The sequence below is a fragment of the Pleurodeles waltl genome, chromosome 10 (assembly GCF_031143425.1).
Source record: "Pleurodeles waltl isolate 20211129_DDA chromosome 10, aPleWal1.hap1.20221129, whole genome shotgun sequence".
In the NCBI taxonomy this organism is placed as follows: Eukaryota; Metazoa; Chordata; class Amphibia; order Caudata; family Salamandridae; genus Pleurodeles; species Pleurodeles waltl.
The window spans coordinates 762197812-762217432 of NC_090449.1; the positions used below are offsets into that span (position 1 = coordinate 762197812).

Consider the following 19621-nt stretch of genomic DNA (forward strand, 5'->3'; position numbering starts at 1 on the left):
CTATTATCAGAGCTCTTACATAATGAGATTGCTGCCATAATTTGGCGCCACACTACATGGCACCAAAGGGACAAGTAGATCTTTTTACAGGACAAGTAGATTTGATAAGCAACCTGTCCCCTGGACAAGTAGATATTTTAATAAATTCCACACCCCTGGAACGCAGTTAGAGACTTTAAATTACATTGCCATTTTTGTATTCAGCGCAGTTTCCACTTATGTACTGCAGTGCTCCCAACAATCTATCAGTTCCTCAAGGGACATCATACAGTAGTGTGTGTCTACTGAGTGTGTGCAAAAAGAAATTAGTGAGCTGTCTCCCTGGAAATGAACTATGAGATGTTAATCTGTGAGCATGCTCAGTTATTCTCGAGCTGGTTTGGTTTCAGGTTATTCACAATAGGCCACGGTTGGATGCGCTTGGAGCTATTTAACTTGTTAGAATCCATTTTGAATTGCTTCGTTTCTTTTACACGTGTAAGTTTGAGCTTTTGTTGTCTCTGAACGCACTGTCTATCACATATGTTATCTTATGTATATTTGTTTAAGTAAAATAAGCCTGGTTCCACGCCATGGGCTTGCAGCTGGTTTCTTTCCCTAACTGGGGCACTGTACTCATTATAATTGTGTGTTCAAAATAACTAACTGACCTCGGCTGTGGTATTTTGGGGAGGGAAAGGCTGATATCTATACCTTTGAACCACGTAATCCTTTGAAGGGTCTCAAGAATGTGGGGAGTCAGGCAGCTGCAGAGGGGAGGCAAGGACAAAGCTGGGAATGGAACCGGTGTGTGGAAACTGATTAACTCCTTAAAATATCTGTATGACGTATATCATTATTTACACATTTTATGTATCCTTTGATGTATGAGTATAAATATCACTGTTAAACGCTTTATGCTAGCACACTTTACTTCGGGCCTGGGATGCCAGTGGTAAACCTGTCCTCTTTGCTGCAGCAAAAATAAACAGACCTTTGGTCATTGATTTTTCACTCCGGCTCTCCGTGTCAAAAACTCCTTTGTAAATGCATTTGTAAGTATCTGCAAATATGTGCATTTGACAAACTTTCGGACTTCTGTTTAAGGCAGGGTTCTTGTACTTCTCTGCGACTTTCCTCTGTGTGTGCTAACCTGTTTCTAGGGAACGAACTGTTGTGTCTGTCTGGGCCTAGCCTGTACCCTTTCTTTAGACTGCCCGAAGGAAACGGCCAGGCATCTGGTTAGTTTTCCTCATCTCCTCCAAGCACCTCTTTAAGGCACAAACAAGTCAGATAGAAATGACAGTAAAAATTAGAAATGACCCAGCAGTATTATGATAAGGCTGGTACCACCAATAATCACTGTTTTCTCAAGAAGAACAGTCATTGTACACATAAGCGATCATTTTGAGTAGTAATGTTTTAAACTACCTGCTACCATGTTTATACACAGTAAATACCTTGTCTATTGCCGGTTAGCAGAAAAGACGGCTTTATCTTTGGCATTCAGCACCTGTGAGTGTGATAAAGAATGCATGATGTATAGCTTTTCGCTGTTTACTTGCTACTAGTCCATCTCTGGCCTTGGTAAACGCAATGTCCCATTTTATATCTCCCACTAGTGTCAGAAGCTTGATTCTTACTTTAATAAAGGCCCCATATTTGTGAAAAACTGTTTACTAAGGTTGCTACTTAAACTCAAGCAGTAACCTCAAGTAGTATCCACAGTTCTATTGTATAGAAAGGAATGCAACTCCTTTCACTGTATTTTCCTTTTGATATTAAATGTCTAAAATGGTGCCCTTTTTCTGTTCTCATAATTTCGTAATGTGCGTTTTGAAAAGTTTGGACTCCACATGGGTAAAAGGCATTATCATATACAATGCCAACTCAAGCTCTCGCCAATATCTATTAACCACACACTTTCACAACACAAATACACTACACACCACACAACTGCACCCATACAATTCCACAACTAACAAATCCAATACAACCCATATAATTCCACAACACATACAACCACTACACTCCAAACTAAAACACATAGGTAAAAAAACATTGTCATTTACAACGCCAATAGCTCTAACTCTCGCAAACACGAGACCTATTGCAAATGCTTGTTTCCTCTACAAGTGTTGCTCCTCTAATAGGTTAGCATTGGGAACTCCCCTATATATTTTTAAGTGGTAATTTCTGATCTCAAAGGAGTAGCTCATGAACAGGTTTGGTGTGTCTGGATGGTTATGCGAAATCCTGCTTACTGGTGTAGTTGGATTTTACATTACTATTTTAGAAAGGACATTTAGAAATTGGCATCTCTGTGCAGCCTGACTTGAAACCACTAGGGCAGAATGACAGCGACACTTTGTGCACACTTTCCAGAAAGCCACAACATAGGAGGTGCTGGGTGAGACAGGAGAGGCATCTGCATCCAGATAGTATTCCTGGGCTGGGAGAGGGGGAGGCAGCACACACTTACATTTGTATAGGCTATGTCCCGCCCTCACACAATGGGCTGATTTACCCCTGACTGATGTCCGAAGCCAGGGCTGGGTTGAAGGGATTGTGTTACACTTGAAAGGGTTCCTTTGAAGTCACCCCTTGAACAAAGACATTTTGGTGTATAGGTACAGGGGCTCTTACCACATGTTTTAGAGCACCTCTGTCAGGACTGCTGCACTGCTCAAAAGACTCTTCTGGACTGCTCTTCTGTTGCCCTGCTACCTGCTGAGTAGCATAAAGGACTCAATGGATTGCTTTTCTGGTTGCTGCCCTGCTGCTAGCTGCTCCCTCATTATGTTCTGCAAGTGGCACATTGCACTGTGGGGCAACCTGGAGAGATCACCATGAAGACTGCTGGACTGGTTGTGCTGGTCTACCTGCCCATTGATGCCTGCCTTGTTTCCCTCTCCATCCACACAGTGTTCTCCTAGGGGCCAACGTGGCTGCTTCACCATCCCTGTTTGGTTGGAAGCCTAGGGCCCTGAATGGTCCCATTTCTGCAATTGGCTTCTGTCTTGGGATTTGCTCTGCTTGGTTTCCTCTTCTTCCCCACACCTTTCGCTGGGAGACGTATACACAGGCACTGAGGGGTCGCCCATGAGGCCCAGAAGGAAGGCAGACGCTGCAGCGCCAACAGGTTTGGAACATATACCCAATGCTGGGGAAAGGCACTGACGGGCGGGTGCCATCATCCCAATCAGCGCAAGGTGACTGCGCTTCATTCTTGCTTACAGCCGACCCTTCATTTGACTGGGGATCAGCGCAAATGGCGTGTCCTGCTGGTCTGAAGCGTCTGCATTTTTTTGGTAGGAAACTTTAACCCGGCATTGACATGCATGTCTTCCCCTCACTCGCACTGCTCTGGCTGTGCGGTCAGAGACTGCAGGCCGCTCTCCTGGAGACATCGCACTGCCAAAGCAACAGGGAGGCCCAACGACAACAGCACTACCTCAGAGTGTGGAACCCAATGAGGACCGCGCCCACTGTCCAACAAGAGGTGGCTGCTCCCAAAAGGACATACAGGAGCACCTCGCCAAGAAGCTCACCATAATTTCCCAAAGGGAAGCGCCTGCAGAATTCCTCCTGAAGGAGTTGTGCCGCAGTTCCGTTCGGGCCACTCCGTTCTATGCTTAATCTCCTCGTGAGTGCGAGGGACTCCAGACTCAAGGGAGTGTTACTTCCTCGGCCTCTAGGTAGGAACAATCATCTGTCCTGACACCTGATGGGGATTAGGGAACCTGCCACCATAGGTACTGTAAAAACTCTAATCAGAGTGCAGTGGCCTCTGTGCTCCAGGTTTAACAAACACCGAATGCCTTCTCAACATTGTGACTTTATTTGTTGTTTATGAGCACACCTTAAGAACCGCAATGTGGTATTCCCCGAATCACTTGGCAAAGATGCAAGTGTTCCTACTGTACGAATGCATTACCCTATAAAGCGTAATCACAGCGCAGGTCCCCCCTTGCCCTACCTTCTTATCCATAAGTACATCTGGCTCTCTAAGCACCATAACCCCACTATTAGAAAAGCAGAGGTCCCTGTGCCTATGTGGGCTCATCAGTACTGGTGCATTTATGTGGATAGTTGATGAATGGTGCATTTGTGGCGCTTTATGCTGTCATGATGGTTGTGGGTGACGTACAAAATTCATGTTCTTAACCCAATAATTATCTTTCGTATCCTGCGAGCATAAGGTGTATCATTTTTTTACTTCTGCATTACCCGAAATGGAAGTATCATCTCCCTGTAACAGTTACACATGCACAGTTCTTATGGATCATGTCATTTCGGTTTGATGATAAACATGTATAATATAAGATACATATTTTCATACAATCCTATGTGGAATTTCTTTTGTGGTCACTGGTTTGTGTTGCGCAAATGCTTTACACTTGACCTCTGGTGGTAAGCCTGACCGCCCTGCACCAATCTACCAGGGAGTGAGCATAGGTTATCTTTGGTGTGTAAAGTACTTGTCCTGACTACAGTAGTGGGGTCTGCCTGGCTTAGGTGCATACCCTAACTCACCAGAAACTCTGTGTCTAACAGTCTGTAACTCACATTTCATTTTCTGGCTTTCTATTTGCTGGCTTCATTTGGTTTAGGCATTCCAGCTTTAGTTTATGCACTCCAAGGATCAAAGCTTTTTCACACTGCCTCACGTATTCTTCTACAAGTGCTCCTTTCTGCGAGCAGGCCTGTAAATGTTGCTCTGATCTCGTTGCATTTGCTGTGCATTGAAAGATAGATGTCAAACAGCAGGGTCTGTCTTCTGAGGGAGCTTGGTGTTTACTTTTCTTTCTCAAACTTCAAAGTGAGAGGATTTACCTGACACTTTTACTGGACACTTGGGTGGGGGGTAGGTAAGGATTGTTTCTAGCACACAACAACATATTAATACACTGTGCAAGTATTTCAGAATTAGGAAAGCATAAATGAAGCACAGTTTTGTTAATTCTGAAGTGTGTTGAAAACAAATACGTTATTATGATTAAAACAAATCAGTACACTACGTGATGCCATTTCCACATTATAATTTGTGCGCTGTATACTTTTATTAGTAGAACTGTATGTTTGTGCAAATGTCATGGCAATTTCAGTTGAAAATGTGTTATCTGTAATGGCAGTGTGCCACCACACCTTGCATACTTCACTCTACACCACTCAACTCTACTCTACACCAGTCCACTTTACACCACTCCATGTTACTGCACTCTATGCCACTGTACTCTATGCCAATGGAATTTACACCACTGTATTCTACACCATTCCAAAACACAGCACTCTAGTCTGCAACACTGCACTCTATGCACCGGCAATCTACACCAATCCACTCTACGCCACTCTACTCTACACCACTGCACTTTACTCTACGCCAGGGTTCTGCAAAGTCGGTCCTGGAGAGCCAGGTCCAAGCCAGATTTTAAGCATATCCACATTTAGAAAAAAGATGTTTCAGAAATCTACATTATTCTAAATGTGGACATGCTAAAAATCTGGCATGGCCCCGGCTCTCCAGGACCGACTTTGCAGAACCCTGCTCTACGCAATTACACTCCGATACTCTATGCAACTGCACTCTACACCACTCCATGCCACTTCAATCTACTCTGACACAATGTACTCTATGCCACTGCACCACTCTGCGCCCATGTACCCTACACCACTCCGCTGTAAGCTACTTCCACTCTGCGCCCATGTACCCTACACCACTCCACTGTAAGCTACTTCACTCTACGCCACTCCACACTAATCTACACTGCGCCACTCCACTCTGCACCGCTGCATTGCGCACCTCTGAATTATATGCCACTGCGCTCTAGGCTAATGCACTCTACACCAGCATAATTGACTGTAAAGCTTGCGCTGCTCTGAGCAGTGTTTAATTTATCTGCTAAAGAAATAGGAGGAAGTTGCTTTGCAGGGTACAGACGTCTTTTAGAGGAGGGGGTAACCAAATGTTTCACTCAGTGGCAAAAGGGGAAATAAACAGAAATGTAAACAAGCAATTCATCGACACTTTAGAAGTGCTGTGAATTGCCTAAAGAGTCTTTCCAATGGGGTGTGGATGGTAAACCATCATGGGAGAATGACTAATAGAGTTCCCGCATTCCTCCGTATAATCCACTTTCTTAAATCTCAACGGGACCTGATAACGATCAGTGGTAAAGGGATGAAAGTTGCTGCCAGAAAAGCATGCCTTCCTTTGTGCTCAAACACTGAGCTTTGCTGAAAATGGAGGACAAAAATGCACAAGAAGTGGAATAGAGGTGTTGGAAGTTGGAGAAGCAAACACCCCGACCCCATTAGATATTATTATCTTCTCTAGCCCCTCCCCTCTTCTGAAGTCAGTTTGTCATAGAAGCATGATTACAGTGCTGCCTGCCATGCAGAAAGTGTGTGTGTGTGTGCATGGCTTAAAGTAATAAAAAACTACAAACAACTTAAACAAAAATAAAAAAAAGAAAGAAAGAAATGTGGACTTGCACCTCCAGCAAGATCTGTGCAAGGGCTCTGTGAAATGAACGCAAGCAGCGGGGACAGTCTGTGCTCTAGGCACGGTCAGTGACAGCATTAGGCACAGACTGCCCACCGTAAAAATAATTTAAAAAAAGCATGGGAGGGTTGAGGAGGTTATGTAACAATAAACAAAAGCATGTGGGTAGAGGAGGAACAGCTACAGAGGAAGGAGGGCAGAAAATTGCATACAGTGAGAAGAGAAGACAGCAGCGAGGAGAGAAGACAGCATGCAGATGCACTCGCATGAAGTAATTGATGAGAAATGCAAAAAAAAAAAAAAAGTACCTTAAGAGTGGTAGCCAGAAGAAGGGCACTGGCCAGTAGCCAGTGACTGGAAGCCGAGAGTCATCCAAGCTCCACACCAGGGGGTAGACGGCAAAAAAGAGCAGGAAGCGAAAGAAGATGACATGCTGGCCAATCAGAAGCATGTAAAAAAAATTGAGCTATGTTGGAATCAATCAATTGTAAGTTTGGGTAAGTTGGGGCTTTTTAGATTTTTGTTTCCAAATTCAAGAGACTTCGCAAACATGGCGCAAGTTCTGTGCAGATGAAACCGAAAAAGGGACTCCATATCGTTAGAGTCACATTGTAGCAGCTTGATCAAAGTGCATAATCATCAAAAAGGTGCTAAACAGATTTTTTCTTCATGAATGTGTTGTTCTGTTTGGAGAATTAGTGGCACTAAAGAGAATAACTTATGGCGAGAGGCTTCTCAATACACCCCATACAAGAGGTTTTCCAGGTACCCTGCCTTTTTTTTCTTATTTTTACAGTTTGCCCTCATGATGCGGCAGAAGACTATTATAACAAGTCAATTGGATAGAGTTGAACAACAGATTAAAGTATCTTTCCCCTTCCTTTTTGTAGTAGTCCAAAACACACATTAGTGTTGGGGAAAGGTGGTTATATACCGGATGACCACAGAAACCACCCTTCATATCCAAACCAACAGAAGTCAGCAACGGAGACCCTCAGGGATCTTCCGAGCCCAGCCCTCTTCAACATATACATGGGCCCGCTGGCAGCCATCGTCAGAGACCACGAAATGAACATCATGTCATACGCCGAAGACACACAACTCATCCTATCCCTCACTGAAGACCCGGACAAAGGTAAGAGGAACTTTCACACTGGGAAGAAAGCCGTTGCCGCCTGGATGAGGGAGAGCTGCTTCTAGCTCAATTCGGACAAGACCGAGCTCATCATCTTTGGAAAAACAACCTCAGCCTGGAACGACTTCTGGTGGCCCACATCGCTCAGCGTACCACCTACTCCGACTGACAACGCCTGCAACCTAGTAATCATCCTTGACTCCTCCCTATCTATGATCCAATAGGTAACCGCAGTCACCTCTTCCTGCTGGCACACCCTCTGCCAACTCTGCAAAATCTTCAAATGGATCCCGGTCAATTGCTGCAAAATAATCTCCCACGCTCTAGTCACTAGCAAGCTCGACTACGGCAACGCACTCTGTGCAGGCACCACAAACAAAGAACATCAGTAAACTACAACTTATCCAAAACACCACTGCAAGACCCGTCCTGAACCTTCCCCACCAAGAACACATCTCCCAAAATCTGAGGACCCTCTATTGGCTCCCAGTAGAGAAATTAATAAACTTCAAACTACTCACCCACACCTACAAGGCACTGCACAACATCAGACCGGCCTACCTGAACCATTGCATCTCCTTCCATAACCCCGCCAGACACCTTTGCTCCGCCCAGCAGGCGCTAGCTGCCATCCCATGCATCCAGATAACAACCGCCAGAAGAAGATCTTTCACATACCTCACAGCTAAGAGCTGGAACACCCCGCCCAAGCACTGGTTCAACTCTATAACGAATTTTACCTTTTATAAACACTCTAGAATGTAATTCTACCTTAAGGTTTCTTTAAGGAAAACAAATGTGAAAGGTTTAAAACATAATGATCTTATTGTTAATCATGCATTTTTACTAGTAGTGTAATAGTTTTAATTTACTATACGCTTTACAAATAAACAAAACTTCAGACTTCACTTAATTGCTAGCTTTGGTCAAATTTCTCCAATTATTATACTCAAACAAATCATTGTCAAGAAAAATACATTCCAAGTAAAATAAACAGGGTATTATGACCCGATTTCACCAACGGTTTTCGTGGAGTGCATGTCCTTCATTTAAAATAAGCGCGAGTTGGAAAATTACGTGTAGACCTTAGTATCGAAAAACGAGTATTATCTGCTTTAATTAATCCTTAAGTCATTGCTTAGCCATTCCCCCCTATATTCAGGGGACTAAAATTCAGTTCAAATTCGGACTGTAGACACTTGTTACTGAAAGCACCTGGATCCTCGGACTCAGAAATAGATGGTCCATGACACCGGAAAAAAACTGCAGTCTTAGCTCTCTTGGACCAATATGACCCTTTCCCTACCGAACTGAATGACCTTCCTTCACTTATTCACCTCTCTCTCCTCACCTCTAAAGGGCGACGTCCACGAACGGGACAGCAGGCTGAAATCCAAATGGACACGTGCCTACGGTGGAAAAACTTGTCCCTGCCGGATTCCAAGGAACCAATAGATGAGAATGTCCTCTCGAGCATATGAACTCTGCAACCACACCGCTGCCATATCCAAGCCATCTTCAGCCGTACAGAACCGCGGACATGGAAACAGAAGAGGAACAAGCCAGTCTGGTGGCCTGGCAAGCCTTAACTTATTATTGGAGTTGCCATCTTGGAAGGTCTGATTGGTATAGTACCATTCGAAGAATAACACAATGTTTTATCTTCATTCGCTCAGTTAGCTTTAGGTATTGAAATCTGTTTTCAAAAACGTACACAATTGCATTCCTTAACCTCAAAAATATATTCTCAGACTGTTTTACACTAGAAGCTATGAAATTAAGAAACGCAGAGCAAGTCAGATTCCAAACATACATCGACAGTACATTTCCCTCGCCGAGTCTCATTTTAGAATATGGTAGTATAACGTTCCCCAAAAGTGTACGAATTAATGTATAACCTCAGATGTAATCTGTATGATTTTTTTTAATGTGGGTTAGGCTTTCTTTTGTGTTAGTTATAATTTCCTTTCTTGTCGTTCGGGGTGAAAACGCGTAACCCGAGGTTAGAAACTACGCACCCCGGATGCATTCCTGCGTATGTGTTTTTTTTTAGGTCCGGGGCAGGAAGAAGGCTGCACCCTGTTCGAAGGTTCCTTCTCTTGATTGTTGTTACCTCACTAGTGGTTGGAATTTGAGGGTGCCCGGGAAGTGAAAACCAAGGATAGCCTAAACAAGGATCGTAGGAGCGCGGAGATAGACGCAATGTGTGATCAGTTCGTCAACACTTTAAATCTAATTTGAATTGGAAGTGGCCAGGTTATGTGTGTGTTTTTTTTCTCGCTGAAAGAGCGCACAATGAGAATTACAGCGGTTAATGCATTTTTGTACTAGATAACCATTTGGGGGCCTTTCTCCATCCGCCAATCTCCTCTCCCTTTACAACGTTGAGATATATTGAACTCGAAAACGAGTTAAACGAAACGGACGATAACTTAAAAAAACAAAAACAAACATTCCTGTCATCAAAGCTGGGAGCATTTTCCTTAAAAGAGACCCGGAACTGCGCCTAGTCCTAGAGCGTTTGTGGAAAAAGTAAATTTCCCCCCCAAATATTCCAAGAGACTTATTTATTTAATATTTATAGCTGCAGCCCAGGAATATTTTGGGGAAGTTAAAAATTCTCCAAGTATTTTTAGGAAGGGTAAAAAATAGTGATTTTGAATTGAAGAAAGTGGTTACCCGAGGGCTCAGCTCGGCAAAAAGCTAGGAATACCCGGTAGGTCCGGCACTGACTCAAGGATGTTGCCCTTCGAGCTCCCCTGCTGCAAATAGAGAAGCTGATTTGTCTAAGGTGTGATGTGCACTCACTCAATTCCTGCTTGTGGGTATCATCTGTATTGATTTCCTTGTAGGGAGGATACCGTTCTTCCTGAAGAAATCTAAACCCTGCAATATATTTTTAATATGTACCTTTTTATAATAGGATTAAAAAAAAATATATTTTCTCTACAGATTGAGTGTTATTGAGCGTCCATGAAGGGTTAGAAATATAAATTCAGATTCCTCTTTGGGAACATCTTGGGATAACGTTGTCCGACTAGCAGTTGTTTTGCATTATTTGTATCTCATTGGCTCGGAGTCGTTGGTTGCAGTTTCTGCACCCCCTCCACTGTGCATTATTATTATATTTATAATTATTACCAGGTTTTTTTTCCTTAGTAAGGTGCGCTTAAAACACCATAGTTCAGTGCTTTCATGGGCTTCAACATACATTTTTTACTTCCCTTTCCAGTTTTGTTTGCTTCTCTCAGCACTAGTATAAGTGTCCATGTGCTATTTTTCAAAAGGCTTCATGAGGGATCTTTTTAGCCACTGATCCGTCATTAGGTTTGGATTGCACAGCAAGAGTGCCCTATTTTTCCAAACTGAAATATAAAACCACGTACAATGATTAATCTTTCAGCTCTATTGCTTTTGTTTTCAGTATTTCTGACCACCATATGCGAACGCAGCCAGTCCGACCCTTTCCTTGATCCTGTAAATTTTAGTTTTAAGACCTTCTATAACAAATCCAACAGTGCCACAGATAGCTGCGAAAGGACACAGGACAGCATTAACTTTAAATTGTGGAATCTTTCGTCCGAAAAACTGAGAGGTATATATATATATATTTGTTTCACAGATTATTGTTAGTGAAACCGTCATTCTAGAGATTATGTTTTGAAACAATGTGTTACTGCAGCTTACAATTAAATATTAGTAAATTGACAGTCACATACAGCAGGCTGTGTATAATACCCTGCAGAGGATACCAACTGCATCATTTAATGTATGAAAGGTGATGGTGTTTGTGAGAAGTGCCATCTGACTTAAGAACTTGCACACAAATATTCGAAATAGAGGGGGTAAAGTAAATAATACAAATTAAAGACAAAGCTAGATAATCTTTCTGGCTGTCTGCAAGAGAGAGTGAACTGTCCTGCCCTTAATAACGTTGACAAGCATGTTCAACACACGATTTGTATTCTTTACATATATGTAACAATAAGCATTTCAGCTGAAAATTTTTGAATCATTTCAATGATGAAGATATGAGCATGTAGAAGAGCCTGTGTGGTGAGTACTCGGCTAATTCATTTTCCTATTAACCAGATTCAGTGTGGCTTTTGCCATGCTCAAGTACCATGTTGGCACATCTGCAACAGAAGTGCTGCTATCTATGCAAATGATTGACAGCGCTACATTTCACCCCCTTCTCTCCAAAACAATTAACTCTGGTGAGCTAGTCCATCATAGTAGTATGTCTTTGTAGGGTTTGATATAGGGCGAGAAGACTAGCGTTCATAGCTTGGAAATTGGTAAAAGAGTTTAACAGACAGGTAGGGTCTGGGTTGAAGTTGTCAGAATGGGAGAGTTTCTGAGACATAATGGCCTAACTCTTCTTCTATTGCCATATATCGTCATCCTTCTCTTCTTGAGATTATGTTGCCTCATGCCATTCTGATCAGTCCTTGATGATGGTGTGGCTTGAACAGGTTGAGAGTAGAGCCATCTTCCAAATGGCAGTCAGCAAGCAACTTCCCAGTTGTACGTCTTGGGATATTTAGTATCTTTTCAGAGGACATCTTTAGTTGGCATAGCTATCTCCAACGCCTTTGTCAGTAGGCCCATAAATGTTCACTGATAACTTATGCCTAAGGTCATAATAGTGTGTGCTTGCAGTGATGAAAATCCATATATGTGGAAAAACTATATAATGTCTCTCCTGTTAAATGCTGGTTCATTTTCCAACATGACACTTTAAGGTACCTCAAATACAGAGAAAATCTTTTTGAAAGTGTGAGAGGAGGCCTCTTTTTTGCATGGTTAGCCCCCACTTTTTGCCTGATGTTGGTATGTTCTAGGAGTTGGTAGTGCCCAGGGCCCCTGCTAAACAGGTTCCATGGGCCAGAGCCCTAAATCTGTTGTGATGCTTGGCACAATTGGATACACTCTTAAATATCACTATAAAACCCTATTAAATGGGTACCCCAGTATCCAGGGCATGAGATATTAAGAGTATACCCCTGAGGGCAGCAGCACTGATTGTGCCACCCTCAAGGGCCCTGCACCCAGATGCACCCAGCACTGCCATAGTAGGCTGAGTACCCTGGTGCAAACCTAAAATACAAACTCAACATGGCACACTCTCTGTGTGCCATTTCCACCCTACACTGCGTATGTTATGCTTAAGGCACCTCTCTGGCAGGCCTTCCAGCCCTAAGGCAGGATGCACCATACTGTGTGTGAGGGTATAGCTGCATAAGCAATATGCCCCCACTGTGTCCTTGCCAAACCAAAGACATAGTGAGTGAACAGAAAAGCCATTTGAAATACATGTAATGGACACTGGTCAAACACGAGTTTCCCTGTACATGATGGCTACTCTGCACCCTGGGTTGTGTTGATATCAAACAACTCAGAATGATCAATCCAAACTGGTACCAGTATTGGATTTATCTCTAAATGTACCCATGGGTCAACTTAGAGGTGCCCCCTGCAAAAGCTAACCTAACTGGCATGGTTGCTGACTGGTTCCATCCAGCCTGCCACCTCCAGAGAGCCAATCCACAAACCTTGGGGGAGAGCCCAGGCTCTCTGGTTTGGGAACAATGCCCCTCCTGGGTAGAGGAGTGTAGTGATATTTGTGTGTTGACCACTGACTTCGTGTCACACCACTTTGTACTTGGCTTAGTTGCCCACCGTCACTTTAATGGTCACTAGTTATAGACTCCATTTTGTATTCAGCTTAGCCTCACTGCCACGTTACAGGTGCGAGTAGTTTTCCGTACAAACATGTTATGCAATGTGTTTTCTATTTCTGCGTGTTCTCTTTCTCACCAAGAGCTAGTACATAATATGGAGGAGTTAGTCAGTCAGCTTGATAAGGACATACTAGACTGATGGTTATGGTACAGCAGAGAACGGTTTGACTTTGGGAGGGACGCCTTGGGATTTTGGCCTATTCCCAACCTGTTTCTTTCAAAGCTTACCTAAACTAGCCAGCATTTTTGAATATTCCTTGATGAGAGGGGTTTTCCAGAAAGCTCCTTCTCTGGTTCTTTAAGATATATACAAGATGACCCTGATCGGCAGTTGAGATTCCAAGACCTCAGTCAGGATTTTAGACGTCGAATGCCTGATATATGTTCCGTGAGGTTAGAGTTCTCTTTCTCGCAATCGAATGGGGTCATTGTCTTGCTGGCATGAGAAAGATGAAGCACCTGACAGGCCCCACGGTGATGCATTTTTATTAATTATTTGCTTTGCATTGTGTATGAATATATATACATATATCAATATGTGTTTGTATCCTTGCATGTATATATTTGCTGTTTATAGATTGAAGATTCTTTATACATGTTTTTACTTCATTGTTTCACATTTTGAGAGAACACTTTTTACTATTCAAGCCTTCCTTCATGAACCTTGCAAAAAGCTATAATAAATGGCTTCTTCAGATTAAGAAGTGCATTCCAGAGAATCTTTTCGACTCCTTTCAGTGTGTATATTTTGGCACAGTCAAAAGTAAAGCAAAACAGGGAGCTAACACACCCTCCCTCAGGAATGTGCAACACCTTGGCGGTGAGCTTCAAAGGGCTACTACCCTTGAAACTCAAGCGTCTCGGCCTGCTGCTAGCAGCAGATGGCTCCCCCCCTTTGCAAATCCCCACTTTTGGCAGGAGCAGAGGCGGGAAACCATAAAAAGGGTGGGAAGAGTGGCCTCACTGAGCATGCACCACCCTTAAGGGCTTGTATGCAAAGTGGACCCTTCATTTCAGTTTTCTCCATGTTGAAATGGAGGAAAACAGCCAGTGAGGTTTAGGGAAGTGACCATTCCCACAGGAACTGATCACTGTAGTGGTTGTAGCCACCCAAGTGAAGAACCGGGAAAGGCAGGCTCACCTCTCCCAGCGGTGGAGGGAACACCCTAAGCCTTCAGGGTCTCTCACCAGCAAAGAACACAACAGGCGGAGTCACGACTGATGAGGAAGAGAAAAGTTTTATTAGTCAAACAGATAATAGCTCGAGCTAAGCACAGTGTCCCAGGACAGTCTGAATGACTTGAGATTATGTTGCCTCATGCCATTCTGATCAGTCCTTGATGAGTGTGTGGCTTGAACAGGTTGAGAGTAGAGCCATCTTCCAAATGGCAGTCAGCAAGCAACTTCCCAGTTGTACGTCTTGGGATATTTAGTATCTTTTCAGAGGACATCTTTAGTTGGCATAGCTATCTCCAACGCCTTTGTCAGTAGGCCCATAAATGTTCACTGATAACTTATGCCTAAGGTCATAATAGTGTGTGCTTGCAGTGATGAAAATCCATATATGTGGAAAAACTATATAATGTCTCTCCTGTTAAATGCTGGTTCATTTTCCAACATGACACTTTAAGGTACCTCAAATACAGAGAAAATCTTTTTGAAAGTGTGAGAGGAGGCCTCTTTTTTGCATGGTTAGCCCCCACTTTTTGCCTGATGTTGGTATGTTCTAGGAGTTGGTAGTGCCCAGGGCCCCTGCTAAACAGGTTCCATGGGCCAGAGCCCTAAATCTGTTGTGATGCTTGGCACAATTGGATACACTCTTAAATATCACTATAAAACCCTAGTAAATGGGTACCCCAGTATCCAGGGCATGAGATATTAAGAGTATACCCCTGAGGGCAGCAGCACTGATTGTGCCACCCTCAAGGGCCCTGCACCCAGCACTGCCATAGTAGGCTGAGTGCCCTGGTGCAAACCTAAAATACAAACTCAACATGGCACACTCTCTGTGTGCCATTTCCACCCTACACTGCGTATGTTATGCTTAAGGCACCTCTCTGGCAGGCCTTCCAGCCCTAAGGCAGGATGCACCATACTGTGTGTGAGGGTATAGCTGCATAAGCAATATGCCCCTGTAGTGTGGTCAGTTTTACGTATATTTTGCGCATTAGCTTCAGGCTTTAGGCCTCTGTGCACTTTGCCCTAAATATATTTTATTCATTTACTAACAGCTTAGAGCCTCTGTGCCCTTTATTCTAAATGCTTTTTATTAGGCTTCGTACTGTTATTTTTCAGAATAGCCAGTTCTACGGTGTTGTTTTTTATTCATATCACACTGTTTTGCCTACTTCAGCACTGGAGTTCTTCATAACATATTCACTCTGTGCTTCAGTCAAGGATACAGTCTGGTACATTGCCGATAGACGTGGTAGGAGTCTAGACTTGCCATTCCTGCGTAGGGACATTTTGTGATCACGATGACATGTTAGTTATAAAATCACTTCCTTGTCCCAATACATGCAAGAGGGAGATTCCGACCAGGGAACCACAACTAGACGCTGACTGCCTCGTTGCAGATGCTGAACCAGATCACAGGCCTTTGCTCAGGTATGAGTGTGTCCGTCTCCCTAGTGCTACAGAAAGGCAAGCTAGAAGCTTAACATGCTGTGCTCTAAATAGAACAAGCAGAGGGAGAGTAGAAATGGTTAGGAATTATGATAGCTTTATTTCTATGTTTTACTCTCCTGGTTACTATATCAATCCTACTATGTTGTATTGTTCTGGTTATTGGGGCTCACGCCTTCATATCTAAAATACAGTCGTTTTATTAAAACATTATATAAAACTTATACTGTCTTTGTCATTTGTATATGAGACCATATTGTGAATGAGAGAGTTGGTTTGGATCTGAGTGACCACGACTTCCCTGAGAAGTTCCAAAGATGTCATGCGCTCGGCTGCCCAATCATTTCTTCCCCATGGGAGAAATGAGGCACTGCTAGTTAGCCGGAGCAACAACCGGATTTAGGGTGACAGAGTTCCTTACAAGTGGGTCAGACTCAGTCCCCCACACCGTTATCGATCCTGCTGCCTAGAAATCCAGTAGTCTCATTCAGGATAATGAGAGCCCACGCGACATGGCGCCGCCAACGTTTGGTCTGGCTCTAATGTTTGGGTCCGACTGACTCTCTCGGTCTCGTATATATTTTGACTCCTCGGTTCCGTATGTGGAGACGTCCGTGGGGCTGAGGGTTTCCGCCACCACAGGTTGGGTACATCCTATTACTTAGTGGTTGGTTGTTCAAGCTTGAACTTTGAAAGGAAGAACCCCGATATTGGTGTGCCTTCTCTGTCCCAGAGCTATTTTTTGTTATACTAATGGCGAATCCAGTTGTAGTAAATATACCGCTTAGTATGCGATTTCCGCTCACGGGTCATCTGATAGCACATGGACTGACGGTCCAGGGGGGTCCGGTCACTTTTGTGGTGGACGCCCATGCAGCCTATAGAACAGAACTTTTTTATTCTTGGGTCGTATTTCCAGCAGCTGATGGGGGTACAAATACTTTTCACGAATATACTGTTGCAAATGTCCCTGGACAATACAGGGCTTATGCATACTTAGAAATACCTTTATCTTATCAAGAACACCATAATTGGCTTGATGGCGCCCTCCCACATTCAGTAACACCAGTAAGGTTAGGTCCGTTAAGTAATGATGGTCCGACCTGGCCTTTATTGGCTACATATACACCGTATCCTGGAGTGGCAAATGTGGCAGTGGCTGAAGTGCGTCGATTATATATGGAATTAACTGCAACATACAGACGATTAGTTCAGTTTGTGATGCAGACATTAAATACTAATGCAGCGCGTGCTGCTCCAGCACATCCACAGGCGGTGGTACAGGGGATCAATCCGGCCACTGTACACTCAGTAATGGTCAAAGTACCGGCTAAACGTGAGGAGACTCCATTTTGGCTGGCGCAAAAAATTAATACGCTGGAAGCAGTATTTCCCCATACGGGACCTCAGGATAAGCATAGAATTTTGACGATGTGTTTGCCGTATGGGATGGTTCCTACGGTGGATATTTGTAATACTTGGGGCACAGTGTTTGCCGCACTCTATACTACAGCACACGGTACACCGACTTTGGCTAATTTGCCGGAGGTGCTTAAACAAATTCAGGATGAATATGGGGCTGCCCCTGCCTTAGATTTAGGCATGCAATTGATGGGTAATTTTGATGCGGTTTCTTCTATTATTTTGAGTAATCTCAAGGGGGAGGCTGTAGCACTAGCAGTGCGAATGCGTCTTCGGGACGTTCCGCAGATTAATCAGGAGCGGGAACTTCCGAGAATAATAGCTGAAACATATTCTAGTATTGGTCGTGATAGCCTAGGGGCTCGACCGCAGAAGCCACAATTGCAGGGTAAAAATAATAAGGATAATTCTAAGCAACAGCAACCTGAGGGTGCGAAAAAGCGCTGGGATAAGAAACAGCAAATACCTAAGAAAGATGGTGGGCAGTCTCCGCAACCGGAGACCCCACAAAATAAGTATAATCTCAGGAATAGGGATACTTTGAAGACGCCTGATAGATATCAATATACTGATACGCGCCAATCTCGTTCCTTTCAGGACTCCTCGGAGAAAAGAAGTGAGAGAGGTGGGCGGTCAGAGCGGAGGACGGAGTACGTGAAACCGAGACAGGATTCACAACGCTCAGCGGAGGTTTCTATTAAACAAGAAGAGAAACCGCTGCAACAAAAACAGCAATTTAAAAAGAAGAAGGTGGCAGCAGTCTCAGTTAGACATGCCGCTCAAGAAGAGAGTTCTCTTGACGAACAAGACATGGGCGTTAGTGCTGTTAGACAGCGCGGCAGAGGTCACAATAGTTCGCCGGAGTCTTCTAGAGCATCTGGAGGCGAAAGCAACTGATGACTTCATACAAGTCGAGACGGCAGATATGCGAGTCTCTGATCCTGATCAAGTATATCTTGTGACTCTACGATTGGAAGGGGACATTGACCGCATTGTACACGCCATCTTTTGGGACCATATGGTAAAATCATATGATGTCCTGTTGGCCGAACAAGATTGGCCACCTGACTTTGTTCGCGACTGTCCGGTTGGGGAGGAGGTTATTTCACCTTCCTTTTCACCACTTGGTCCGAGAGAACTAGCGGAGTCCTATAGTAAATCATGGGCTCTAGCACAAGCCCCCGCCCTATATAGAAATAATGTGGGGTGGGATAAACAATCACCTTATCATGTCATTCCAATTAAAGGCGAACCTCAGCCACAGCCGCAATATCATATTAAATTTGAGGCAAGGGCTTCGGTTAGGAAAATTATTACACAATTTGAGTACCAAGGTGTGATTGAGCCTTGTGTCTCGCCGATGAATAATCCCTTATTTCCGGTTGCTAAACCGGACCATTCCTATAGGATAGTGGTGGATTACAGACATTTGAATAGTCATACACGCACATATGCCATACAGAATTCACATAGCGCTGCGCTTATGAATAATATAGTGCGTAAAAAATACAAAACAACATTGGATATCTCGAATGGATTTTTCTGCCAGAATATAGCACCCGAAAGTCGGGACTATACCAGTTTCAGTGCGTTTGGCTCTCAGATAAAGTTTTGTCGTTTACCTCAGGGGTATAAGAATAGCCCAGGACTGTTTTCGGCTCGTGTGACTGAACTTCTGCACGAGTTGGACCCTGAGGCATTATCATATGTTGATGACATATATTTGACAGACGATGAGATTCTACAACATCTCAGACGCGTATCACGCATTGTTGTGGGATTTGCTGATATTGGCTATAAGTTTAATTTTAAGAAATCAAAGATTGCCTTCCTCAGTGTTATTTTCCTGGGATATGAGTTATCGAGTGAGGGCAAGAGCCTGGCACCACATTTTTTGGAGAAATGTGCTTTATTGCAGCCTCCTAATACGGTTCGGAAGCTTCAGTCATTATTGGGGTTTCTGAATTTTGGCAGAACTTACATTCCTGAATATGCTACACGTATAAAACCTTTATATGAACTGATTCGCCCAAATTTTTCAAGTAGATTTTGGACGATTGAGCATACACACATACTGCAAGAGTTGCAGAATGATCTCTTAGCGGTTAAACATTTACACACACGGGACAATAAAACTCATTTGGTCATCAGGGTGATTCCTGGGGCTGTTGGATTTACGTATGTCACCTTTAATGAAGGAGAGACAGTCCC

General features: G+C 43.6%; 2 protein-coding genes across 3 annotated transcripts in view; one reads left to right on the forward strand and one right to left on the reverse strand.

Annotated features, from left to right (window-relative positions):
- Window positions 1–9168, reverse strand: part of PDSS1 (decaprenyl diphosphate synthase subunit 1) — a 411626-nt gene extending 402458 nt beyond the window's left edge. For both annotated transcript variants that reach the window (XM_069211354.1, XM_069211353.1), the window contains exon 1: window positions 8971–9168. In XM_069211354.1, the coding sequence (XP_069067455.1) occupies window positions 8971–9135 (165 nt within the window). In that variant the 5' untranslated portion in view covers window positions 9136–9168. The remainder of the gene's footprint in view (window positions 1–8970) is intronic.
- Window positions 9169–9860: 692 nt separating this feature from the next.
- The window catches only part of LOC138262453 (protein adenylyltransferase SelO-like), a gene marked incomplete at its 5' end in the record, with an annotated part of 306692 nt that continues 296931 nt past the window's right edge, over window positions 9861–19621 (forward strand). Inside the window, one exon of the mRNA XM_069212347.1 lies at window positions 9861–9875. Coding sequence (XP_069068448.1) covers window positions 9861–9875 — 15 coding nt within the window. The remainder of the gene's footprint in view (window positions 9876–19621) is intronic.